Consider the following 26,957-nt stretch of genomic DNA (forward strand, 5'->3'; position numbering starts at 1 on the left):
TTAGGAGTTTGTGCTGTCAACCTCGGCACCACCAAGGTTTTCATAACATAGGTTATGGCTCTTCATAAAGGCATTATTCTAGCTATTGAGTATGGGATAAAAAATAATTATAATTGAAGGTGATAATATTTTAGTAATTAACTCCGTTAAAGGCATTTGGTCAATACCATGGCAAATTGATCATGCTGTTAAAGACATTTGTTCTCTTTTTAGCAATTTCGATAACTGGAGCATTCATCATATTTTTTGAGAGGCAAATCAAACAACGGACTGGTGATGCATTAAGACTTCCCCTCGTGAGGAGGGTTTACTAATGTTTTCTTTTTTTCTTACCATTGTTAAAAAAAAAAAGGTTTGTAGTATAAAGTTTCAAAATATTCATTTTAAAAATGGTATTTAGTATGTATAATTCAATAAATTTAAAATGAAATTTGTGATTTAACAAATGGGTCAAGTTTGACTGTTTCAGCTATTATTGAATGAAAGAAATATTCCGCACTCCGTGTTTTAAAAAAAAAAAATCCAATCTTAGTGTGATAAAGAAAAAAAAAAAAAAACCGTAGTTTTACCAAAACCCTAAACCCTATATGTTGATTTGGAAGCCTTACCTCTTAGGTATTCTGACTCTCTGAGTACACAAGCCGTCTTCTTCCATCCTCATTTCTGCACCTGAAATTGTGGAATTGAGGATCAAATTGAAGAATAGGGTTTGAGCGTATTCCAGAATTATACTCAAATCATTTTTATTAGGTATATTTAATCGTTGTCTATTCTTTCATTGTTAACTCTCTCGAATTCAATTTGAAAAATTTAATCTTTTTATGTATACATTTTGCAGCGTCTACATTTTGTTCTTTAATCGTATTGTCTGAATTCTCATTGAAGCGGCTTCATTAAGCGGCTTCTGAGGTAAGATGTCTTTTTTTTTTAATCATCGAATTTCAATTTCACTATCTAGCGTTTATCGTTGATTCAATCCGATTCGATTCAATTCAATTTGATTACTGAATGATTAAAATGATGATAGAATTTTGCAATTCATTTTTATAAACGAGAAGAATTTGATTTGATGATTGAGTCAAATTAGGTTGTTAATGTGTTGCAGGTTTTTTTGTTTAGTATAACGCTTTAATTCTTGTGATATTGATGCTTTGATCGTGTTTTCTTATCGGAAACACTGTCCAGTGTACTGGTAACTTATGGCTGGCAAGTCGAATAAAGCGAGGAACCGGAAGGCATCACATGCCCCTGCTAATTCTTCCCAGACTCCTGTGTCGTTGGAGGCATCACATGCCCCTGATAATTCTTCCCAGCCTCCTGTGTCATTGGATGCTTCTGCAAATGCCATTGACACCGCTGTTTGTAAAGCTAATGGAGTTGTTACAAGCGAGGAGTCAACTAGCACTCCATCTGCAGTTACGGAGACAGAATCCTCAAACGAGTCAAACCCACCTAAGCAAGGTAATGATGCATTAGCATGATCCACATTGTATATTGAAGTGGAAATTTGACTTTAAAATTGTTACTAGAATGCACCCGAATCCACTATCAGTCTGCGATGGAAAAAAATATTTAGAAATTCTTTATCTTTTCTCTTGGATCTTCTCAAAATATCTATTTGTTTGATTGACATTAATTGGAGATAATTTCCCTCTTTGTGTTGCTTGATTAGTATGTTACCAAAAGTGTAATGAACTTGGTTGTCTTTAATGTGGTATGACGTGATTGCTGATGTGACATGCCAAGAGAAAGAACATTTAGGGTTTATTCTTCTCTCATTAACCCCCACTTTGTTTTAATAATTTAGATTGTGTTTGCAAATTGTAAAAGAACTAATCAAAGGTTGTCTTAGGCAGGGTTGCTCCGACTATTTGGACTTTTGGAGGCTATGTGTTATATACAAAATTGGGCCCCTATAAATTTTTTAAGGGCGATTATTGTATTGTTATTGTATCTTTTTGTTAGATGGACATTACCTGGATTATAATTGAACAATCGAACAACAAATGGAGTAAACATGAGTGCTTTTTGTAAAGATTTTTTTCCACTTTTGCAATAAACTAAAAAGAAAACATAGATTGTGGAATATTGCGGGTAGCAGACCTTTATGCTAATATATTTGGCCGTTGCAAGCGTTAACTTTACTACTGCTGAAAAAATAGACAATCTATACTCCACCGTTGGTTGAATCCTGGAGCCCGGAGAATGGTAAATGGCAAGAAAGGTTGTAACTGACAATGGACCGCCCCATAGCCGGGCCTGGTGTAAGGGTTGCTACTTTTTTTTGTTTGAAAAAAAAACTTTAATCTAACCCCTATCTATGTTGTTCATGACCTACAACAAATAACTGCACAAGGGAAATACTCCTGTCATCTCCAGTTAAAAATTATAAATATGAATATAAATCTGTAAATTGGTGTACTCCTGGTTACTAGGTGATGATAACAGTTGCAATTTGTTGATTCGTTCACAATTTTTTTGTTTGTTTAAGATTGTGAATGTAAGGCGCAAGATGGTGATTGATTTTTGTTAAAGCATGGTTTCTATGCTGAATGTTTGTAGCTGAAGCTTCATTTTGTTTTTGGGCCTATGTACTTGTGTTCAGTTGACACCATTTTTTTGGAAAAACTGAATTAGTTGCAACCATTGTCAAGATCTAAAGTTCTTTAATCCATCTTGGCAGTATGTTCTAAACTCATTTATTGAATGTTATACATGAACTTATGACGCACATGGAAATCTTTTCAACTTTGAATTGCATCTGCGACTGGAAACCCTTTGGCTCCATGAATTTCTCTCCTCACAATGATACTTCTAAGTAATGCCCTCAAAAAAAAAAAAAAAGAAAAAGAATAAAAATTCTTCCTGTCTGTAATTGAAATGCCTATATGTTGATCTTGACTGTTAGGATTATGAGATGGATTAGGTTAGATAATTAGCTGGTCCCTTCTTGCCTCAACACTATGGTCAGAGTTGTACACACAACTGCAATACTCATATATGTGTGCGTTATACAAATATATGTCCAGTTATGCTGTGATGGATTTTGGTTCTTCAGGGAATATTCTAGCTACCTTCAACTACTTTTCATCAATCCTTTATGTGGTGCAGGTGAACTTCATCTTTATCCCGTTTCTGTCAAGACCCTTGGTGGTGAGAAGCTGGAGTTGCAGGTTTGTTATGCTCTCAAATTTTGGTGAAAAAACACAGAAGTGCTTGTGTATTTTCACATGTGGCTATATATCATGTACCTGTATGCTTATCCATTTTCTAACTTTTGTTATCCTCGTGAACATATTCACATATCTATTCCTGTTTGTTGAAATGTATGGTTAGTAAGAGTGTTTGATTTTTTTATTTTTATTTTTTATTTTTAATTGATGGATTTGCAGCTCAACCCTGGTGATTCTGTGATGGACGTGAGGCAATTTCTTCTCGATGCACCTGAAACATGTTATTTTACATGTTATGATTTGTTATTGCATGCTAAAGATAGTGCAGTTCATCAACTAGAGGACTACAATGAAATTTCTGAAGTTGCTGACATCACCACTGGTGATTGTTCTTTAGAAATGGTTGCAGGTAGTTTTCTTCGTTTCTTAAAATTAGGAATATGAGGAAACTTGACAAGTAATTAATTTTATTGGGCCCGAAAAATCTCATAATCTTAGTGATATGCTTTTATTGCTTATAAATGTGCTATCTAATTCCCTATTTAAGGAAGTAATGCTATTTCTACATGCTGTTATCTTTATTTATCGTCAGTTATATTTGCGTGTGTGAATTGTAATATTTCTAGGGCAATATGGTGCATGTATCTTATCCATTTTTTTTCTTCAAAATATACCTTTTCTGTTATCTTGCTGAATTCTTAAATATATATATATATATTTTTCCTGGAACTCTATATATGGGTATAAGAGTATGAGACCATGGACTCTAAAATTTTTCCTACTATCTTCATTGTTGGCTTGTAACTCATCACCTTCATAACCCATTTCACATTTACTTGGGATTAATGTAATTTCTAGGGGAACTCAAAATCCAAATTAAGCAATTTTTTCATTCCAATTTATCGGCTCAACAAAGTTTAAAGCATCAATTGGTACTGACACGTTGTAGCTGCTCAGTGCTCACTAGGGTAGGGTACTGTTACCCCTTTTTCTGAACTACTGAGTTTCCATCATATGGTTGGTTGAATCATTGGGTGTTTTCACTTTTGATTTGGAATTTTGTTAAGAAGGTGAAGGCGTGAAGCTATTACGTATGATGACGGCATTTGGTGGCATTTACATCATGCAAAATTAATACTGGTGAATGATAATATGCTACAAAATTTGAGTTTGGGTTGACTATTTTGTTAGGCATTTGACTTTGTGACCCCATTTCAAATCTTAATGTGATGTCTTTTCCCATTTTGAGCTGGTGCAATATATGTGGAATAACCTTTCTGCACTGAATGGATATTTTTTAGATTTGTTTTGGGATATATGAATATAGTAAATTAGTTTATTTTCTCGTGGTCTATCAAGGGCTTTTAGCTGCTATTTTATTGGAAAATTGACAGGAAATGATCAATGTGTAATGGTTACTTCTGCTCGAGTATAGCCTTTCCTCTGATCTCCTGTATTCTTCAGAAATTTGGAAGTAGCTTCCTATGCTTGTGCTTCATTGTAGCATTGAAGAAATTTTTGTTTCCAGATCGTTACATGCAATCTTTTTGCAGCTTACTATGATGACAGGTCAGTGAGGGCCCATATTCACCGCACTAGGGAATTGCTTTCTCTTTCAAACCTTCATTCATCACTTTCAACCTCCCTTGCTCTACAGCATGAGACATCACTTAGTGCTTCTGAGGGTGCACAAGGTTTGATTTTAAAACCTTTTTTTTTTAGGTTCTTACTTTTTTGGGTCCTGTAGCAGAAAATATATAGTATATTGTAATGTATCATTTACTAGCTCCATCAATTTGAGCTAATTTTTGTGTATGCTTGCAGATTCAGTTAAAGCAGAAGTTCGAGAACTTGATAGTTTTGGTTTTATGGAGGATATTACTGGTTCTTTGAATAAATTGTTCTCTACTTGTTCCAAAGAGATCAAATGTGTTGAAAGTATAGTGTTCTCATCTTTTAACCCTCCTCCAAGTCATAGAAGGTGAAGCTTTATTTTCTTGCACCATGGGTTATTGTTGCTCTATGTACAGTTTTAAATATAACCTCTGTAGTAGTCTACCTCTTTGACCTAATTGGCGTTGTCATTTTGTTTTCATATTACATTTGATGATTTTAGGCTCGTTGGAGATTTACTTTATTTGGACGTGACAACATTGGAAGGCGGCAAGTTTTGCATCACGGGAACAACAAGAACGTTTTATGTCAATTCAAGTGCCGGGAACACATTAGATCCCAGACCATCCAAAGCTTCTCTTGAAGCAACTACTCTTATTGGCCTATTGCAAAGAATTAGCTCAAAGTTTAAGAAAGGTAGAATTTGCTATCATATGTTTAGTATAATTAGTGTAACTCCAAGATGGCTCTTCCCTCGTTCTTAATGTGTTCTTTTGGGTGCCGTGAAGCCTTTCGGGAAGTTTTGGAGCAGAAAGCCACTGCACATCCATTTGAAAATGTTCAATCCTTGTTGCCTCCAAATTCATGGCTTGGTTCATTTCCTTTACCTGGTAATTAATTCCTTGTATTACTTGATATTGTTTCCCTCAACTCTGTTACTATATAATCATTTATTGCCTCGAATGTCATTCTTGTGGTTTTTTTTTTTTTTTTTTTTTTTTTTTTTTGAAGAAATCATTTTCGAGTTTGTGGTAGGAAATGCGCCTTTATTTTCTTCACTCTATGCTTTATGGTGGTTTATGTTAATGTTGGTCTTCTTGCTGTAACTTTAATCTTTATAAATTACCAATCGATGATTAGTACCTCTTCAGTTATTTTGTGTGATATTTGCCATAAACTGTATATGATCTCTATGCTTATTGCTATCAGCATGAATAAATTTAATATTTACTACCTCTATTTCATTTTGTTTGCTTCACCAATATCTAGGTACTTTATTTGTTAGTGGTAAATGAAGATAGAAAAATAAAGTTGCTTTTGATGAGGAGGAAGATAGATAGAAATGACTAGTAGAAAGGAAAGAAAAAATTTGTTGCAAATAACTTGTTTTATTCATTTCTGGTAAATGTTGCAAATAAATTGAAACGGAAGTAGTATTTAATTAAGGGGAAGCGACAAAAACTCATCTTCCATGGGAAAACATCAAGATTTAATGGATAACTGCATTTTATATGTAAACAAAGATTTATTAGGTTTTCTTGAGATGAGAACTTGTTGAAATATAAAGGTTCAAGATTTAATGAATAACTGCATTTTATATGTAAACAAAGATTTGTTTACTGAAAAATATAAATTTGAACATTTTTATAAACAAAGAACATCATGGTATTGTCGGATTTCTGAGATGTGGTCCTGAAATACGAGTTTGGAGACAACATGAAGGTTAATACTTCCATGCTTTGTAAGGCACTAAAGGGTTCTTGTGTGGAGTGCTCTACCATAGATGATTCTAGATTACTCAAAGGGTCTTCTTGTACATAGTTAAATGTATCTAGGGATTCTATGTGTGTACATTAGTAGTGTAATGCCTTAGAAAGCTCTACGAGGTGAGTTTGTGAAATCTTCTGAGGAAGCTTGTAACTTTTTTCATAGGTTATGTAGGTAGGATGGATGCCTATGAATAGGCACCATGGTTCATTTGTACAGCTAGCCAACACAACTAAAACCTTTGTACTCTCTTCCAAAGTAATTTAAGCATTCTTTGAAAACCTTTTGCATACTTCTTCTCTTATTTAGCCTTTTTGTAGCACACTTAGCATAGCAATGTGATTGGGAGCCTTGACTAGACGTCTAACGGGTTGCTAACGACTAGTATGCCACTTGCATGGGCTAGTAGGCCGTGTGTATCTACAGATGTCTAATCTAATATGTGGGTTTGGATTTGATAAAGTTGGTTTGGGTCACTATAAGGTTGAGCCATTTTAAATCACTGTCGCTGTGGATCAAATTGGTGTTTAGGTCACTTCGGGATTGATTGAGTTTTCCTTTGATCGGGTCACATTTAGATAGCTCTCAGTGTTTCTCTGAACCCGTACAGGAGAATTAAAAGCTTGATTTGATGGGATACATGGATGTGTTATTTATTAACAGTCTAACCTGTTTAATTTTGTATTCTTTGATTTTTGATGGACTTGTTATTTTTATGTCGCTCTCTGTCTGTATGGCTTCCCAATATATGCAGATTCCCTCATGTATATTTATTGACAAGAATTGCATCTTTTCCTTGTGTACTGAAATCTCTTTGTTACTCTTGTGCTATTCAAATAACTTTTTCCAAATTGCTTTCTGCAGAGCACAAACGTGATGCAGCCAGGGCTGAAAATGCACTAACACTGACGTATGGAAGTGAGCTAATTGGCATGCAAAGGGATTGGAACGAAGAGTTGCAATCATGTCGAGAATTTCCGCATTCGACTCCCCAGGAAAGGTGCGTCAACTTTTTATTGCTGCTAACTTGCTATATATGCACTGAATTTTATGTTTACTTAGATTTTATTTTTCATGTTAGACTGTATAAGTATTATTCCATTTTGCAACTACTATTCATTGTGCAATTTCATTTCAGGATTCTACGTGACAGAGCTCTATATAAAGTTACTTCTGACTTTGTTGATGCGGCTACAGATGGTGCCATTGGAGTCATCAATAAATGTATACCTCCAATCAATCCGACAGATCCTGAATGCTTTCATATGTGAGTGTTATTAACAATAGATATTACAGGCTTCTACCTCTTTTGCTTGTCTTTCACAGAATACATGCTGGCTCTTCATCTTCATGCAAACTTTCGTTGTTCTGTTTGTGATGACCAACTAATTAAAGATGAGGGTATGAGTTTTGACAGTGATGTCTGTGCTTTGCTCTGAATGCTTAAATTGTATATGTGTGCCTATACTAATGTAACAGATGTTGTACTGATAAATTTTTAAAAATTCTGCACTTTTTTCGCACATATCTTGATACATTGTTGCAAGGGAGTGTTGGCAATGATGTCAGTGCTTTGCTCTGAAAATTTTGATTTATTTGGATTAATTGTGTCGCCCTGCCTCTTAGTAACTTAACAATTGTTGCATTGATAAAATTTTTGTACTGTGCATTTCTATTGTGTCTTTCTTGCTTTTTTTGTTGTAATATTAAGTTCCAACCATATCTTGTTGCTCAAGACTTGACTTAATCTATGAATTAATTCAAATGTTTTCTGTCCTTGTGTATGTTTGTCAATGGCCAATATGCTAGATTCCATATTGGCTTTTTTCAAATTCAAATATTTAAAATTGTGGTTCTTACAGGTTTTAGACGATTTAAGGCTCTAAATTCAATTGTTTGGCCATTTGCCATGCCTTTTGAACTGTTAACAAGTACCTGTTTTCCCTTCCTCATTAGTCATTGCCAGCTGCACTGTATTTGACTATTTATGTTGAAGGGGGGGGGGGGGGGGGACCTTCCCTGATGCTACTGACATGACAAACTATGTTAGTTCGATGTTTATTACACTTTGCATGTGTGCTTTCCAAACTGGTTTAAGTATCATCATCTCATGTTTACTCTTCTACTAGGTATGTGCACAACAATATATTCTTCAGTTTTGCTGTTGATGCGGACCTTGAGCAGCTGCCGCGGACCCACATACAAAATACTGATTTGAAGTCCAATATTACTGCTATTCGACAAGATCATAATGGGAAAACTTTGAATAAATCATCTGATGGTGCAGCTGATATTTGCAACGGGGTTGAAGCCAATGCGTCGAAGAGAGATGACAAGAATGGTGCTGGAAATGTTGCTACTGATATATCTGCTGAAATTCAATTGGCTGATAGTGAGCAAGCTACATATGCTTCTGCTAATAATGATTTGAAAGGCACCAAGGCGTACCAGGAAGCTGATGTACCGGGGCTGTATAATCTTGCTATGGCTATTATCGACTATAGAGGTCATAGAGTGGTTGCACAGGTGTTGTGAAATATATCCATTTTAGTTTTATCATTCTGGTCCTAAGATCTGTGCTAGCCAATATGTAGTAATATTATCCTACTGTTATATCTCTTGATCGGTTCTAATTTGCAACTCCTGGGCTGCATTCTTTTAAACCATTTTCCCTGAGATTTCATATGAATTTGCTATTATGTCAATTTGGTTAGTGCATATCTTGTGGTTGGTTATAGCTGGTATTTTTGTATTAGAAACAGAATGTGTGACCTTCTCTTGTCTTTTTAGTTATGAATGCGCTGCATCATTTTCTTCTTTGTCCATATTCATAGTTCAACTGTTCATTTTGCAGAGTGTTTTGCCTGGCATCCTTCAAGGAGATAAGTCAGACTCTCTTTTATATGGTTCTGTAGACAACGGCAAAAAGATATGCTGGAATGAGGATTTTCATCTTAAGGTGAGGATTGAGGAAGCACATGAAGTTGACTTTCATGCTTTACATCTTTCCAGAGATCTTATTTGTGAATTCAATCATTTGGTGTATGCCCAAGACAAACAATTTTATAAAATTCTGATGTAGTGCCATTTTTTTTAAACCTCTCCTCTCCCTTTTCTTATAATTTTTGACCAGCAATATTTTGAAGTCTTTTTCTGTGTCTTTGCTAATATACTAATCCATTATTTACATTTGTAGGTGCTTGAAGCTGCAAAATTCCTTCATTTAAAGGAGCATACAGTCCTTGACGAGTCTGGAAATTCATATAAACTAGCTGGACCCGTGGAATGCAAGGGTATCGTTGGTAGTGATGACAGGTGATGTTTGTTATTTCTAGAAAATCTTATTTCCACTTTTTTGTTATCTCCGTGATTTTTACTCTTGCTGCTTTTTAATACTTTTGACCTAGATTTTCAACTCTGTTCAAGCATTTCTGTCTACCCTTTGACTGGTCTGTTAAAAATGCAATATATTGTTATTTGAGATCCAGTTATTTGACTTGTCAAAGGCTGTATGCCTAACTGATGAATGTTTAGATAAAATGATGACGTATAATACTCTACAACATACTTGCTTTATTATCCTTTTGATAGGATCCCTTACTGGCAAAAGTGCCCATAGCTTGGTGTGGTTTTGAAGATTAGTTTAGCAATATATTAATTTCTGAGTCCCTTTAGTTGGGTGGACGCTGGCTATCTGGCTGGTCTTTCGGTTAGATTTCCGAAAAACCGTATGTTCAAGGCTCCCCGCATGTGGCTCACACCATTCAAGTTGGCCCAGCCCAGCATTCCTCAGAGGCAAATTTGCGTGTGGGCAGTGCTGTGCTGTCCCTTGTATTCTCGACTCTGTGTTCCTGAAAGGAATAGCTGCTAAGTTGATTTGTTTTCATTATTTCAATTAAAATCTAACAGGCTGGAGAAGGCTGTCCTGCTTTTACTCTTCTTCTTTTTAATTAATGTTTGTATTATTAATATTTATGCGAGGAAGTCCATGATTGTACGCTTCATTTAATAATTTATTGTCTCTTTTTGCTTTTTAACTTTAGGCATTACCTTCTGGATCTGATGAGGGTTACTCCTCGTGATGCTAATTATACTGGAGCAGGCTCTCGCTTCTGCATATTGAGGCCTGAACTTATAAGAGCATTTTGTCAAGTGAGTCTTAGCATATTTTTTCATAACAAGATTGCAGTGGTTGGTGTATTCTACTGTTTTCCTAATGTTTATCTTTATCTTATTAATAGGCGGAAGCTGCAAAGAGACCAACTTGTAAATCAAAAACTGAGGAAAATGATTGCTCGGCTTCTGAATTGTCAGATGGTTCTAAGTTGGATTTGCAATCTGGTGATGTTTCTGCTGTAGATCTGAGCAGCCAAGTATGTGCACCTTCTAAGTGATTAATATGCAATTATTTGGTTGTCTGCTTCTTCTGCTGTCTTTATATTCTTAACATGTGGCTTGAACTATTTTTGACATACCCAAATAAGTGAATTATTATGCTCGTCATTAGGTAAATCATTGTTTATCCATGTTATCACAGTGGAAGGAGAGAGAGAGATAGTAATGTAATAGTTGGTCTTTAAATTGGAAACGGATAATAAGGAATGTGTTGCAATTAATCACAGAGGGAGCAATAAATAGTTTAAATTACTATGTGTGGCACTAATTTAGTTGGCAATCTGTATTAAGTGGCTTGTAGAAGTCCAGTAGAATGACATGCTATGCTTTTGTAGTACAATAGAACTTGATTGTATCCTACTAACCAAAAATTGACTACGAAAAAGAAGAAATAGATAATAACATGGAGAGAAGCTTCCCATATTTCTATATGTTGATGTCTTTTTGTATATCACACATTTCTTTGCTTCAGCCTCTGAGCCTCCTATTTCTCAGGAGAGCTTCACTGCTTCAGTCTACCTACTTGCACAAATTCTTTTTGCCAGTAGCAGCTGTATATATGTGGGTGATTATCGACTTTTTTTATCCACTGGTGACAGCTGTAGACATGTACTATATGCATGTTTTTTCCATAAAAAAAAGTCAATAGAATAGTTTTCGACACTATGGTATCTTATTATTGACCAGTTAACCACAACAATGGAGGGAAAAAAGAAGAATAGTGAAGAGTTTTTTAATGTAGGACAGAAACAGGACACGGAAGAGTGGCAGGGATGTCTAATGGATAGGAAATGGAATTATAAGGCCTTACGTTCATTAGATGTCTTAATGTTGTAGGTATTTGACCAATGGTTATTTTAACTTGGATATTTATAAGAATTTTTTGTATATTGAGGGGCCGTTTGGTTGGGGGTAATAATCAAAGGAAAAGGGAATGAATAGGCTCCATTCCCTTTGTTGTTGTTTGTTTGTCACTTTTTTTCATTCCCTTTACCCATTTTTATTTTTGAGTTTACCCAATTTTATTCCACACTGATTCCCCAACCAACCCCCCCCCCCCCCCCCAGCCTTTTCCATTCCCTTTCCATGGCCATCACCTTGAACCCTAGAAAACCAGAACCTCCGGCAGCAATTCATGGTGGTCGGCGGCAGCAACCATTAAAGGCCACTGGCAGCAACCATTAACTCCGATTAGCCTCCTTTGACCACTCCCTCCTTCAAACTCACTTTCCCGACCACCACTACCGCTCCCTACACTCGCACGTTTCCACCGACCACCATGAATCGCTGCCCCTCCTCTCTCCCCGAAAAGCCCTCCCTCTCCCCCGAAAACATTCACCACCCACAAAAAACCCTAGAAACCCCTTCCCTCACGGTTTTTCGTGGGTTTTTAGGGTTTTTCGCTGGTGGTGAATGTTTTCAGGGGAGGGGGAGGGCTTTTCGGGGAGAGAGGATGGGCGGTTCAGGGTGGGGGATGTGCGGCGAGGGGCGACGAGTGAGGCTGGGTGGTGGGGTGGCTGGAAAAGGTTTCAAAGTGAAGGAAATTGGTGGTTCTGTGGTGGTGGTATGGTGGTTCAATTGGTGGTTTGTTTCCTTCTGTTTTTTTGTAAAACAAACAACATTGTATGAGGAATGGTTTTTCATTCCATTCTCTTTCTTTCCCTTTGTTCATTCCATTCCGTTTACCCTATGCAAACCAAACGGCCTCTGACTTTAATGAATATCTTGATAATACACCGTACTACCAAGTGGTTTTTTTTCTAGAATCAGGTCTATTCTGACTTGATTAGTTGAGCTGGATTTCCTTTTCCTTTTTTTTTCCCCTTTTGTTTCTTGAAATCCGGAGGGGTAGGAACAACTATCTGTCTATCTCAGTGTTTACTGGTACTTATTTCTTGGTCAATGCTTCTGTTAACTACCAGTTACACTTCACCCATTTATTCTTCATTTAGATAATTTAAGATACTTATGGTTTTGTACTCCCTCCATTCTTTTTTGTTCTATCCACTTTCCGTTTAGGCCCTTTTCTTATTATTTTACTCACTTTACTTTATTCTATTCATGGCATACCCCTTTCACCCCACAATAATTACACCTTTTCATACTTTCTCTTACTTTATTCCTTTTCCTAACACAAACCTACCTATTTCCATTCTCTTTCTTACTTTAACTTAACACCCACTCACATTCTTTATAGTAAGTGAGTAACACATAAAAGAACAGAGGTAGTGTTTCATTAATATGAGTGTAGCTACTTGAAGAAGCGCTATTGTTGTATTCTTGTTAGCTTTTCACTCAAGAATTTCCATTGCATATTATAAACCAAAACTTCCTATGCATTGTTTTTTGCAGGATATTAATAAAGAAACAAGTAATGATGCTGAAGAAGTTGTGTCTGCTGCTACTGAATTTGAAGCAAGTGAACAAATATGTTTCAATCCAAATGTATTTACGGAGTTTAAGCTGGATGGATCTCCTGAAGTGCGTGTTTTAGCTCCTTGTTTTGGACCTTTGTGTTTTTCATTTGTATGCCTGAATTAATATATAAAATTGATGAGTTTTGATTCAGGAGATAGCATCAGATGAAAATAATGTGAGGCAAGCTAGCAGTTATCTCACTGATATTGTGCTACCGAAGTTCATTCAAGATCTTTGCACACTCGAAGTTTCACCTATGGATGGTCAGACGTTGACTGAAGCACTTCATGCTCATGGAATCAATGTTCGATATATTGGAAAGGTTTGCTGTTGTACGAAGTTAATTTTTTTTATTTTTTTGGTAATTACTACGGGTTGGGGTCAGATTGATTTGTTATAAAGGTAAGAGGTATGTTGCTTTTCTTGACCTGGTGATACATATGCCTGCTCTTCTCAATAGAGGGGTGAGTGTTAGATATAGAACATTGGAACAATGGAGATTTCCAGTTACTCATATCTGATCGATTTATCAGGTGGCTGAAGGGACCAGACATATGCCACATCTTTGGGATCTTTGCACTGATGAGATTGCAGTAAGGGCTGCAAAACACTTGCTCAAGGTAAATTCTGTTTAATTTGTACTACTTGTTTTGAAGTAAGGGCAGACTTTGGTAGTCCAATTGGGAAATTTGTATACTGTTCCGAGTATATGAAACTGCTGTGACACTAGTAGAGATTATTGCTGTCATAAATAATCAAGTGGCTCTTTTCAATCGTGAAATCATTTTATCTCTTCTTAGTGCTGGTTCATTTAATATTTCGGATTTCTCCTATATTTACTGTTACTGTCACACGATACTGTCTGTATTACATGTACTCCCTCCTTTTTTTGTAAGTGGCCATTTTTTTTAGTGTAACACTTCCATTTTTGGCAAAGAACTTTGATGCATATCTGGAAGATAAGTTGAAGAGTCATTCAAATTATATCTTTTCTTAATATTATTCATCTTCTGGGTGGTTATTATAGATAATATTTAGTTGTTATTTATCTTTTACTTTGATAGCTTTAGTTTAGAGATCAGATTAATTTATCTTTTGATTTTAGAATATTCTAGAGTTTATTTTGCTTATATAAAGGGCTTTAGGTTGTAAAATTTTCATTAGAGAGGAGTTTTGAGTTATAATTGATCAATTCGTATGAATTGTTTTAGCAAGAGAATTGCATATGATATTTGCTGAGAAAGCTACCAATTTTAGTTGTTGTTAAACCTTTGTTAGGAATAATAACTCCATATCCTTGTTACAATAGGATCTTTCTTTAATTTAATTTTTCCATATCTTTTTGATTTAGTTCCTTTATCCCAAAATTGTGCAAAGTCTAAACTACAATCTGTGTAAGTTCGGAATTTTAGTGGAAATCATTAAAAATCCGCATCAAACTTTTTTTTTTTTAATAATATATCTTTCTACTCTCATGTTCCCAACTAAAACCCACCACTACTTTTTTTTGTTATAATAATTTCTTTCCCTTTCACAATGTTAATTCCATCTAAATACCCCAACTACCTCACTTCTTTCTTTTTATATTAAAGTCAATTAAAATGCCTAAAGCTATGTGCCAACTAAAGTGTAACACTTCAAAAAAAAACAAAACAAAAAAAAAAAAAAACAAAAAACAAAGAGAGCATTTAGTATGCTGCAAAGTTAGGTAGCGATTGCTTAATAATACTTTCATGGTTTCAAGTTATTTTTCTTTACATTTCGACGAGCATGCTTGCCAATGCACCACTTTGATGGCAAAAATTTAATTTTCCATTAGTAAATAAATATGAAAAGTTGATATTACGAAAACATGCAATGACAGTGGTTCAACAAGACTTTAATTTTACATTTATTTTCAATAAATTAGTAAAAATGAATGGCAAAATTAAGTGTATACATAGTGCAATACTAAAAATCATGCAATTATTTTGAGATGAAGTTTGTGGAAATATCACAATAAATGAGTGGGCTGTTTGGTGTAGGGGGATCCAAAGAGGGAAAGAAAGTGGGAACCATCACAATGATTGACGTAATGGGAAATGTTCCTTTCCCCACTTTTCATTTCTCTCTCTACATCTTTATATTTCAGACAGGCATCACCAACTACCACTATCATTACCCCCTTACCAGTACATTATGACAACACTTCATTTTAATTCACCACTTGTGCATTTCCATGGTACTCATTTTCTGCTCATCCTATATGTTAAAGAATGTTCTAATGGAAGCCCACGTGTCATATATGCCTTACCACTAAACCATGTCATATATGATATATCACATTTCCGTTAGAAATCAAAATGTGATAAATCACAATGTAATGAATAAAATTTAATGATAAGGGAAGGTTGACTGATTATGAATAACCGTGTAATGACCATGGATGGTCCAAATGCTAGTTTGCTATTTAATAGATTTTCTTCCTACTTTTCATGCTGCAGCAACATATTTTTTCCTTGCTCAGAGTCTAACCCCAATTTGTCTGCTGTCAAATAAAATTGGAAAATACTATTCAAAGAAATGAAGTAGAGGTTGACTGTTCATCTCACTGCTCTCTCTCTCTCTCCATAGAGTTTCATTACCTTAAATGTGATGAGAGATTTGTTTGACCTTTTTAACCTACTCATTTACAACTGAAACCAATAAAGTTATTGATCTGCATGTTTACTCATTTGTATGGCGTGATACAAATCAGAATATTGATCTGCATGTAAGATCTGTTTGCCCTTATTAATCTACCCATATTTAGATTTCTTTAATCTTTAGCCACAAAAATACAACTTAGCTTAACCTGCAGTTTTTCTCGTCTGTTTAATAAAGCGTATTGTTTTGTGTCACAGGATATTGTGAGAGATACAGATGATCATGAACTTGCGCCTTCAGTCGCTCATTTTTTTAACTGTTTCTTCGGCAATTCTCAAGTAGTGTCTGACAAAAACAGCAACAGCAATTCGCTGCGTCGATCTCAGAAAAAGGTATTGAACGGGTGGTTGGGGGGGGGGGGGGGAGGACTTCTAAGTCTTTCACTAGATTATGCATGCAGAAAATGCTCCCACTTGTGGAAGTGTTTATTAAATGGCTGTGGAAATGATATATGGTAAACAAAAATTTCTTAAAAATAAGGGAATTGTGAAATGACAATTAATTTTTTTTAAAAAAACATTTATAATACTACTTCCTCCGTTTCTATTTACTTGACCCACAGCCCTGGGCACAACATTTAAGGAGAGGAGAGAGAAATTATAGTTTTGTGGCCCTCAAAAGTTGCTCACATGTGCACTTTACGAGGGCAATTTAGATAATTTACCTGCCAAAAGCTTACCAAATATAGTATGGGTCAAGTACTGTGACATTTCCATTTTAGGAATGTTAGTCAAGTAAACAGAAACAGAGGAAGTATATGTTACTATTCCCTTGTAACGAAGTAACAAGTTGTTGCATCTTTTTATCATTCTCTCGCACCCCCTTCCCTTTCCCTTCCTCTTTCCACACCAACATTTCCTCTGCTTCTGCTCTACGTATCTCTCTATGGTTATAGTATATGTATTTTTACCCTTCCTTACATTGATGATTGGTTTTTGGTACGTTGTGCTCTTCACCAGTCACCACAGCAGGTGTTTTGAGCATATATATATTCTCTGTTATGATTATGTGAATTTGAATTTTGGTTTTTAAAGGAGCAGGGAGGACATCAGAAGTCTGCAAAGGGAAAGTACAGATCAAAAACCGAGTCATTTGTAAAAAAATGTTCACCTTTATACATGGGCTTAAGTTCTGAGGGATTATGGTCTGATATCTTGGAATTCTCGAAAATCAAATATCAGGTATGCAGGTGGAAGAATTTTGTAAAAAAACTTTCATATACTTAATTGTATTACTGTTGCCAAACTGGGGGAGAGGGGAGTTTTGTGCATTTTCCTCAACTAATATAAGGCTCTATTTTGTAGTTTGATCTACCAGAGGATGCAAGAAATCGCGTGAAGTTAGTATCTGTTATTCGCAATCTCTGTCATAAGGTAATTAACATTTTTTTTTTCAAATTAAAAGAGGGGTGTGTGTGGGAGCTGCCTGAATCATCTTTTCTTAATCTTTTATAACTTCACCTGTTAGTCATAATTCTGAAAATGTTAGCATGAACCTGACATGATAGATGGTGCTAAGTAAAGTTCTGTTGCTTAATAGAACTATTAGATGTGAGAAATAGAGAAACCTAGATTATGTACCCTTTGGTTGTCATGGTTCTTGTATTAAGATGGTCTTCACAGGATACTCACCGTATATATTTGGAGAGATTTTTGTGAGATCTGTCTTAATATGAGATTGCAGCCAAAATAATATTTGGTCCTAACCTTGAGACATTGTTATTTTGTATTGTATAGGAACTAAGTAATTATTCAGGAACTTGTGTTCAATCCAAAAGGGAAAAAAATAGCAATAGTTATAGTAGAGTATTGCTCTGTGTTATGTAATTCAAATTAAGCATTAGTTATAATGGAAATAATTAGAATAAGAACCCGATGGGGAAAATTATACTTCGTATGTAGGGTGCGGTTAAATGTTCAGTGCTTCCAAAGACAACTGGTGTCTAGAGAATTGGTGGCTTGAGGTTATTAGGCTGATGCATAACATTTCTCATCTAATTTTATTTACATGTATTTGTGTAACGTTGCGCACTTATATGTTAATCCATAAAATAATCTCACATTCTATGGTTTTAAAAAGGTTTTAGATTTTAGTAGCTGGTCTAACTTCATATATGCTTGAAAGATGTCAGAGTACAAATTCAGGTGCCCAATAGTAATCCCCCCCTAAAGTGGTTCAAGGGAATAGTAATTATCTTGTCCTTTTCTCTCTCTCTCTCTCTCCATTTTTTTTTTTGGGGCTGTCAGGCTTGCATTGTACTTGCTATGGCTTTCATTTTGATGCTTTTTGCTGTATTCATTATCAGTTAATTTTTAAGAGGTATTGGGAGATAAGAATTTTAGTGATGGACAAGAAGTTTTAATTAGGCTTTCTCACTAGATATGTCTCGTTATTGTAATGTATCTTGTATGGCACTAGACACATGCTATTGTGTTTTGTCGGTTTGTCTTTGTAAAATGTATATGACATGTTCTTCTCCTTGCGTAGTTTCTGCAAAATATTCATGTTTCTTTACATTCTTGCTGTTTTCTTATTTCCTTTGTCCTTAGTGCCTTCCTTTTCACTTTATTTCTGTCTTTTCCCTTAAACACCTTGATAGAGTGCCTATTACTTGGTGTATGCTTGGTTGCATGAAAGTGAAACTTTACTACTACCTTTTATTTATCTCAAAATTTGGTTTTGTTGACAGGTTGGAATAAGTCTTGCAGCTCGTAAATATGATCTTACTGATGCAAGACCTTTTCAAACATCAGACATCTTGAATCTCCAGCCAGTTGTGAAGCATTCAATTCCTGTATGCTCAGAAGCCAAGGATCTTGTTGAGACTGGAAAGGTCCAGCTGGCAGAAGTATGTCCAATCTCCTCCCATATTTAGCACTCTCATAGGCTAGTGCTGAATATTGAAGTTGTGGTATATGTTTAATTGACTGAACTTTCTGTACTACTCCCTCCGTCCCTTAATACAAAGCCTCTTTCTAGCATTTATTACTCACATAATAAAGAGAAAGAGGCTTTTAATTTAGGTACGGAGGGGGTATTTCTTTATTTGTTTACGCATTAGATGGTGATGCTTTGTTTTTCATTATGTGTTGAATGGCAAAAGTTTTTTTAAGCACTGAAGATGGTGATGTTTTGTTTTTCATTATGTGTTGAATGGTAGTTAATCGTGTTTAGGGCTAGGCTGAGATTTGTCAAAACAAAATTGGGATTTTTTATGTATAGTTTAGATGCTCAGTTGCTACACTATTTTATCTGATATCTCTTCCTTTGTTTTGCTGATCACGATTCACAGAGATAAGAACTGTTGTTGAGCACAATTTGTTTGTTTTTTTTTTCACTTCCTTTCCAGCTTTTTGCACTTTGTTGATTTTCTCTCTCTGGCTTTGATGTCAACATTTCTTGGTATATTCATATGTGGAGGTCCATCTTTAGTAGGGAGTTGCAAGAAAAAAAAATTTGGTGTTTTTTTGACACTCTTCATCACTCTCTGCAGGGTATGCTTGGTGAGGCATATACAGCATTCTCAGAGGCATTTTCTATATTGCAGCAGGTTTGAATTTCCCTGTGATATGAATGTATTTTGTGACCGAGTGTGTTTAAATATTTAAATACTCTGTAGCTTTCTGGGTCAAATGAAATTTTAGTTAAGTTATTTACCTTTGTGCTTGTAGGTGACTGGTCCAATGCATAGGGAGGTTTCAAACTGTTGCAGGTATATTAATTACTTTACTGTTATGTAGATATAAAAGATATGCCCTCTCCAAACGTTTGATACTAAAATCAAGGATGGTTCTTGAAACAAATTGGTAGTGAACAGAGAGAGAGATAGGAGATTAACTTCACACTAATATTTCAATTTAATGTTATTCATATCAACCCAATTTGATCTCGCTCCTTTATAATTATTACTTGCTAGGTACCTTGCAATGGTTCTTTATCATGCTGGGGACATGGCTGGAGCTATAATGCAGCAGCATAAAGAACTAATTATAAATGAACGTTGCCTTGGTTTGGATCATCCTGATACTGCTCACAGGTATATGTTCTGCCTTATAGTGCTCATATCTGTAGCCAATTCTATTTCTAAAATGTTTCATCTGTTCTATAGGCTTGTAAATTACTTGTTTTTTTCACGCTTGTCTTGCATGGTATTTGCAGTTATGGCAACATGGCTCTTTTCTATCATGGACTTAACCAAACTGAGCTTGCTTTACGTCATATGTCGAGGGCATTACTTCTACTGAGCTTGTCCTCTGGACCTGATCATCCTGATGTTGCTGCAACTTTCATAAATGTTGCAATGATGTATCAAGATATTGGAAAGATGGATACCGCTCTTCGATACCTGCAAGAAGCTCTGAAAAAGAATGAGAGGCTTCTAGGGGAAGAGCATATCCAAACTGCTGTGTGTTATCATGCTCTTGCTATTGCATTTAATTGTATGGGTGCCTATAAACTTTCTCACCAGGTATGCATTTTGTCCCAAAGAACAACTGAATAAAGTTAGAGATTTTATTATGCACTGGAAATTTTTCCATAGATTAGATTCTCTGAGTTCACAAAAGGGGTTTTTGGTGTGGCAGCATGAAAAGAAGACGTATGAAATACTTGTCAAGCAACTTGGGGAAGACGATTCAAGGACGCGTGACTCACAAAACTGGATGAATACATTTAAGAAGCGCGAGGATCAGGTACATGCATTTATTGTGTATTAGGTTTTTTTTTTTAATCTCTAGTACTTGAGCATGTACTAGTATAATTTTTATTTTTGTTTGTAACCGCTCCTTGTTATTTTCCAACAGATGAATGCACAGAAACAAAAGGGACAAGCTCTTGATGCAACTGCTGCTCGAAGAGCTGTTGATATTTTGAAGGTATTTTGAGTGATCTGGATTTTTTCTGTTATCAGTGTTTCTTGCAACATTCTACATATTTCACGTTTGTACTGTATCTTTCAGTGATAAGAACTATGTAAAACTTTTTCTTTTGCCATTTATTTGTGGCTTGTTTTTCTTGTCGAACATGGTTGTGGGGCAATATCCAAGATAAAAACTTGCTACCCTCCTATTGCAGTTGGGTGCTTGTTTTGCTTGTCACTATGAAGATAATTGTCATTCAGTAGTGCCAGGACATTTTTTTTTTTTTTTAGTTTTTGTTATGAAGTTCGAAATTTCTTTCAACTCTTTGCTAGCCCTGATTGATGTTGTACGTTGTGAACCTACTTACTGTTATTCATGTGACTTTATGCCTTTTTCTAATTTGGTACAGGGTCTACAAGCAGCTGCTGCAGCTGGAGGATCTCGTAGCTCATCTGTTTCCATGAACAAATCCTTAAATGCAGCTATGATTGGGGAGACTGTACCTCGGGGAAGGGGAGTTGATGAAAGAGCAGCTCGTGCTGCAGCTTCAATCAGGAAGAAAGCTGATGCTAGGAGACAGCTGCCTCGTACTCATGTTACCCCAGTTCAACCTGGTAGTCAACTCCTGAATATTAGAAGTTCAGGGATGATTCCTGAATCAAAGGAAGGTGGAGAAGTGAACAAGCAAAGAAAGGGAATTTCACCTGCAGTTGGACCTGAAGATCCTACAGAGAAGATTGTTCAAGGTGAGCAACCAAATCAGGCTCCGGTCGGTCTAGGTAAAGGCTTAGGTTCATTGGATGCTAAAAAGCAGAAGAACAAACCAAAAGGTGCAAGTTGATCATAACGTGAGTTGTTCCTGTCTGACAGTGTAGAACCTCCTGCCTTGCTAACATGGAGACGTCTGTCACTCTGCTCAGGCTTCGATTTTCTTAGATTTTTTTTTCCCTTGTGGTTAATTAGCCGCATCATTGCTTTGTATCGTACAAAGCTTAGGATAATGATCTCATTATTGTTTCATATTCTTTAAATAATAGTCGCTGCTATGTTTATGGCGGGTTTTGATGTAGTGTAGTATAGGTTGGTGTTTCCTTGATAAATTTGGCTGAGTTGACATGCTATTCATCCAACTTTTTATGATTGTACTTGAAGAGGTGCATCATATATTCATTATGTAGTTGACATTTGCTGAGCTGATAGCTGACAATAGAAGGTTTACTTTTATAGAGTTATTAATTGTATTAATATCTCATTTGGTTTTGCCAGATGCTATACTAACAATTATCAAGTGTTGAACTGAATCCTTTATCTAAAACCCGACTGCCATGCTTTCGTGAATGCCAAATCAATCATGTTGAGTAAAAATCTACCTAATGAGAGTAAATTAGAGCAGCTATTTATACATTGATGATTTCTGAATTCAGAAATATAGATACATTTATCCTAAATCATGTATCAAAATGAATGAATAAACTAGATACTTCAATTTTACCCATAATTTCTAATTTATCTTTGTCCGAATGGACTCATTTGGGTTTACATTTTTATTTTTTTTAGCTCTGTACAGTTTTACAGCTTTACAAATTATTGTAGCTGTTATGCACAAGCACAACCCTCTCCTATGTTTCCTGCTGTCTTGATACTAGGGGTAAACATGGTCTGGTTTGGTGCGGTTTGCGTCTAAACCAAATCAAACTGCAAAATACGGTTTGGTTAATTTTCCAAACCAAACCAAACCATATTAGTATTGAAACCAAACCAAACCAAACCGTAATAATGCGGTTTGGTGCGGTTTGGTTTGCGGTCTATGATGAGACGACATTTTTTCCTAAAAAATTGTCAAACATTAATAAATTTACAATAAAGTTTAAATAATTAGCCCAAAGGGATTAAATTTTACTACAAACCAACTAATCAAGTGTTAAGTGCTAATACAATAAGAGCAGTATGAGTTATATGACCTATTGAATTTTAAGTATTGATATTTGAGAATGAGTATAGAGTATAGTAGTATACTGATCATATAGTCTTCTAATGATTTTTCATGTTTTTTTTTGCTTTTTCAATTTTTTTATAATATATAATAACTATTTTAATTTAATTAAAAACTATATAAATATTAAAATGCGGTTTATTGGTTTACGGTTTGGTTTGGTTTATAATTTTCGAAAAACCAAACCAAACCGCAAACCATTTTTCCCCAAAAATCGAAACCAAACCATATTTTTCCAAACCGTAAACCAAACCAAACCGCTAAAATGCGGTTTGGTCTGGTTTGATTACGGTCCAGACCAAACTGTGTACAGCCCTACTTAATACTATGTATTTATTTCTCCTCTTGTACTTAGTACAATATCACTTGTTAGTAGTTACCCATAAGCAATCATTTCTTTTTCTCATCCAGTGAAAGAGAAAGTGTTGAGGTCAACTAAAATTATACTTTCTCCGTTCTTTTTTATTTGACCCACTTTGACTTATATATTATTCATCACCCCTCCTTTGACCATCTTTTGTGAATGATATGTAAGGAAAAATATATTCATATGAGATCATTTTGAATTCGTCTCAATAATTACTATCATAATATACAACTTTTATAATTTTTATTCATGGAAAAATAAAGTTATTGATCGCTAAGGTCTTGCATTGGCAAGCATGATAAAAAAAACACTGATCAAGTAAAAAAAGAACAGAGGAAGTATATTCTAAGGTAAACCGAGAATTTAACAGGCATTATTTCAAGGTATGTTAGTTCAAATAATCAATATAGAATTTCTAATCAGAAATAATTCAACCTAATGAAAAATCATGAATACCATCTCCTTCACTGTCATGTGACTGCAGCTTTGGAAGGGGCTACTTAAAAGAGGCAAACTTCATTTTAATAATTATCACATTGATGGCTTTAGACAGAATTATTGTTTTTTGAAGGAGTACAGAGAAATTACGAAGAGTATTATTCAATACCCAAACAGATATATCATCCACATTTCCTCAACCACAATACCACACACCAAAATGCCCTGCAAATCAAATAGTCTTAATTTCCTGTTTATGAAATGCTTGCAAAAAAATCACCAAAGAGATAGAATGCCAACACGCAATTCACCTCCCACCGTATAATAAAAGAACGGAGAGCTAAAACAGACATGTACCACAGATCAGAAACAGAGACATTTCATGTTACCCTACTCTTAAACATTTTGTCGTAAATTCATTGATTGCAAGGAAAAAGGCATCAAGATGAAAAGGGTCGACCAAAGGACATCCCTTGATATATTTCATAATCTAAATATATGTGTCTACTGCAAACTAGAACTACGGAATACAGGAAGTACTGCCAATATGCAAGCATACAAAAACACAGATTAAAAAAACAAAATCAATAGTCCAAAATTGCCCACTTAGAAAACCAACTCATGTGGCTTCATGCCTGCCTTCAGTGAAAATCTTGCAGCTAAGTAAGCTTTCAAGTCAGGCACTCCCTCAACTGACTTCACAATCAAGGCATCAACAGTTTTTTGATCATCCTTCTTCTCTTGCGGAAGAACATTTTCCTCCTACATTTTAGTACAGAAAACAAAGAGAGTCAGAAAATACATAATCAGCTGAGAAACAATAGCCATTATGCCAAGATTGTAAACTTCCAACAAACAAGAGCAAGAGGATGCACGAGGCAGAAAGCCAAACCTTCTTATCTGCTTCAAAAAACTCCCCCTCTCCCTTCTTCTTCTTCTTCTCAGTCTTCTTAGAAAAGTACTTGTCATCAAACTTCTCCAACTGAACTTCAGAAATGTCAACCTTGGTCGAGGTGGCAATCACATAAGCCTGGTTCACACGCCTTAGGGGGACACCGTTAATTTTGAAAGGTCCTGTAACACTACAAAAAAATTAGAAAATCACACAATATACAAGCATTATAGTAGAGCTGTTACGTGCCACTTACATCATACATAAATATTTCAACATTTGGACTTTTATACTATTGACAACCTCTTTTTACCATCTATTATGATCTATACATACAGTAGAACACATAACTTGTTCTGTTTGACTTATTTCCAAAAGCTACTTTAATACTAACTATCTTCTATTGCAAATTAATAGATAATATAAAAGGCATTTGGAAAATAGCATTGAGAGGGAATCTAACAAAATAAATAACCTGACACTGCCCAACTGCCACCCATGCAAATTTCTCATTCCTACTCCATTATTCTTGTAGCTCAATATAGAAAAGAGGGTTTTCACCAAAATTCAATTAATTCTATTAGATTTAGGGTGGTTTTTAATGGTAGAAGGAAAGAAGTTAGAAGAGAGAATGTTGAGAGGGGAAATAAATGGTGATGGTAGTGGAATGGCAGTGAAATGATAATGGGTTGGTGGGCATGGCAGTTAGGTAAAAGAAGCGACCAAAACAGAGGCAAAAATCATGTCACACGCTTGCTTAATCGTTTAAAGTCCTAATTCAGTAATTTGCTATTTTTTTTTTTTAATAAAAGGTCCTTTGTCACAACTGCACCACTTCAAAAGGTCCATTTTGACAAATTTTCTGAAATAACTAATGATTTTGTTGTTAAAAATTGTACTAGTATGTTTGGAAGTTTTAATAAAACAGAGGTTAGATAACATAGGAACTTATGGCTTCCCTTAAATGAACATATCATAAAACACCAACTACACCAGGTCTGATGTGAAAGATAATTGACTATTAGAAACATGCTCAAGGCTCAAGCAATACACCTTAATTTCTTAAGCCCAAATTCATAACTATTCGAAACACGCTCAAGGCTCAAGCAATACACCTTAATTTCTTAACCCCAAATTCATAATTAGCAGCCTAAAAAGAAATCAAGGTTTTAAAATGAGCTGCATTACAGGACATAAGAGAATCCACTTATACTTGGCATAATAATCAAATATATAAATGACCCTATTGGCTTTGATTAGATTAGAATTTCAAATAACGATTACAATAGAATATAGACTTTCAAATAATCTAGAGGGGTTAACAAACTAAGTACTAAGTTAAACATGCAAGATGTAAACCATAAAATGATCACTACCAACTACCAAGCAAGCAAACAACCAAAATCAATAATTTTCCAAAACTACTCGAAAACAATTACAATCAGACAATTTGCAACATAAAGAGCCATCACAAACTCCCAAATAATTTTATTTATTTACCAACATTGACGTTTCAATTATATATGTAGATCAATACAGAATTAAACGGGGAAACGAACCAGTAACAAGTAGCAATCCAGAAGGAAGCTGCTTCAAGAAGACGACTCTCTTCCCCTTAAACCTCCCAGCAAGTATGATCAAAACCGTACCAGGGGTAATACTAGCTCTGAAAAACAAAAAAACAAAAAACCCAATTCAAGTATTCAACATAATAACCAAATCCCATGAAAAAAAAAAGACGAAATCCAAAAAACAACCAACCTGAGTTTAGCAGGCTTAGGCTTGCGTTTGTTAATCAATGGCTTCTTCAAATCATCAGCAGGGTAGAACTTTGAGGTCTTCTCAACTGGCTTAGCTTCAGCTGGTTTAGGATCATGGCGAGGAAAAACGCCGCCGTTTTTGGCTTTGATAGCCCAAAGACCACGCTTGTGGTACATTTTGGATCGAGAGAATTTTCCGACACCCTTAACCAATTCTGGGTTTCGGGTCACTCGAGGTTTCCTCTGCTTCGGCGCCATCTTCAATTGCCTTAGCTTCTTTCTCTCTCCTCTTCACAGTTCTTCTGCAATGTTGCCCAATTCTTGGGATTGAGATGCTGCTATTGATGTATAAAACCCTAGGGTTTCCAAATAGTACTTTGTTTTATGGGCTGGGCTTATATCATTCAACAATCAACATGCATGACCTAATGATGTTGGCTAATGTTGCAAATCTTGCAATACTATTATTAAATATTAATTATTATTATTAAATATTATTATTATTATTATTAAATATTAATTATTATTATTAAATATTATTATTATTATTATTAAATATTAATTATTATTATTGATAATATTAATTAACTATTATT

At 35.2% G+C, this 26,957-nt stretch overlaps 2 protein-coding genes across 3 annotated transcripts; one reads left to right on the forward strand and one right to left on the reverse strand.

Annotated features, from left to right (window-relative positions):
• Window positions 1-562: 562 nt before the first annotated feature.
• Window positions 563-22,143, forward strand: LOC145595564 (clustered mitochondria protein-like). Of its 2 annotated transcripts, none has more exons than XM_081651977.1 (30): window positions 563-750; window positions 839-909; window positions 1,186-1,461; window positions 3,112-3,173; window positions 3,393-3,582; window positions 4,727-4,867; window positions 4,998-5,154; window positions 5,290-5,483; window positions 5,576-5,677; window positions 7,419-7,554; window positions 7,693-7,821; window positions 8,684-9,080; window positions 9,409-9,513; window positions 9,751-9,869; window positions 10,598-10,706; window positions 10,796-10,927; window positions 13,302-13,430; window positions 13,519-13,689; window positions 13,901-13,987; window positions 16,250-16,384; window positions 17,087-17,233; window positions 17,357-17,425; window positions 18,742-18,900; window positions 19,546-19,602; window positions 19,724-19,764; window positions 19,969-20,088; window positions 20,211-20,520; window positions 20,636-20,743; window positions 20,855-20,926; window positions 21,321-22,143. In XM_081651977.1, exons 3-30 carry the CDS (start codon window positions 1,200-1,202, stop codon window positions 21,750-21,752), a joined length of 4,272 nt encoding a protein of 1,423 aa, XP_081508103.1. In that variant the 5' UTR covers window positions 563-750; window positions 839-909; window positions 1,186-1,199; the 3' UTR covers window positions 21,753-22,143. The 2 variants fall into 2 exon arrangements, with proteins under 2 accessions (XP_081508103.1, XP_081508104.1); XM_081651978.1 differs by having other exon boundaries at window positions 17,093-17,233.
• Window positions 22,144-24,149: 2,006 nt separating this feature from the next.
• LOC145595565 (large ribosomal subunit protein eL6-like) lies at window positions 24,150-26,656 on the reverse strand. The gene is made up of 4 exons (XM_081651979.1): window positions 26,363-26,656; window positions 26,161-26,267; window positions 24,602-24,783; window positions 24,150-24,471 (listed from the first exon to the last, which is right to left on the reverse strand). Exons 1-4 carry the CDS (start codon window positions 26,617-26,619, stop codon window positions 24,316-24,318), a joined length of 702 nt encoding a protein of 233 aa, XP_081508105.1. The 5' UTR covers window positions 26,620-26,656; the 3' UTR covers window positions 24,150-24,315.
• Between the last annotated feature and the right edge of the window lie 301 nt (window positions 26,657-26,957).

The sequence above is a fragment of the Chenopodium album genome, chromosome 19 (genome assembly GCF_948465745.1).
Source record: "Chenopodium album chromosome 19, dcCheAlbu1.1, whole genome shotgun sequence".
NCBI classification, from domain to species: Eukaryota; Viridiplantae; Streptophyta; class Magnoliopsida; order Caryophyllales; family Amaranthaceae; genus Chenopodium; species Chenopodium album.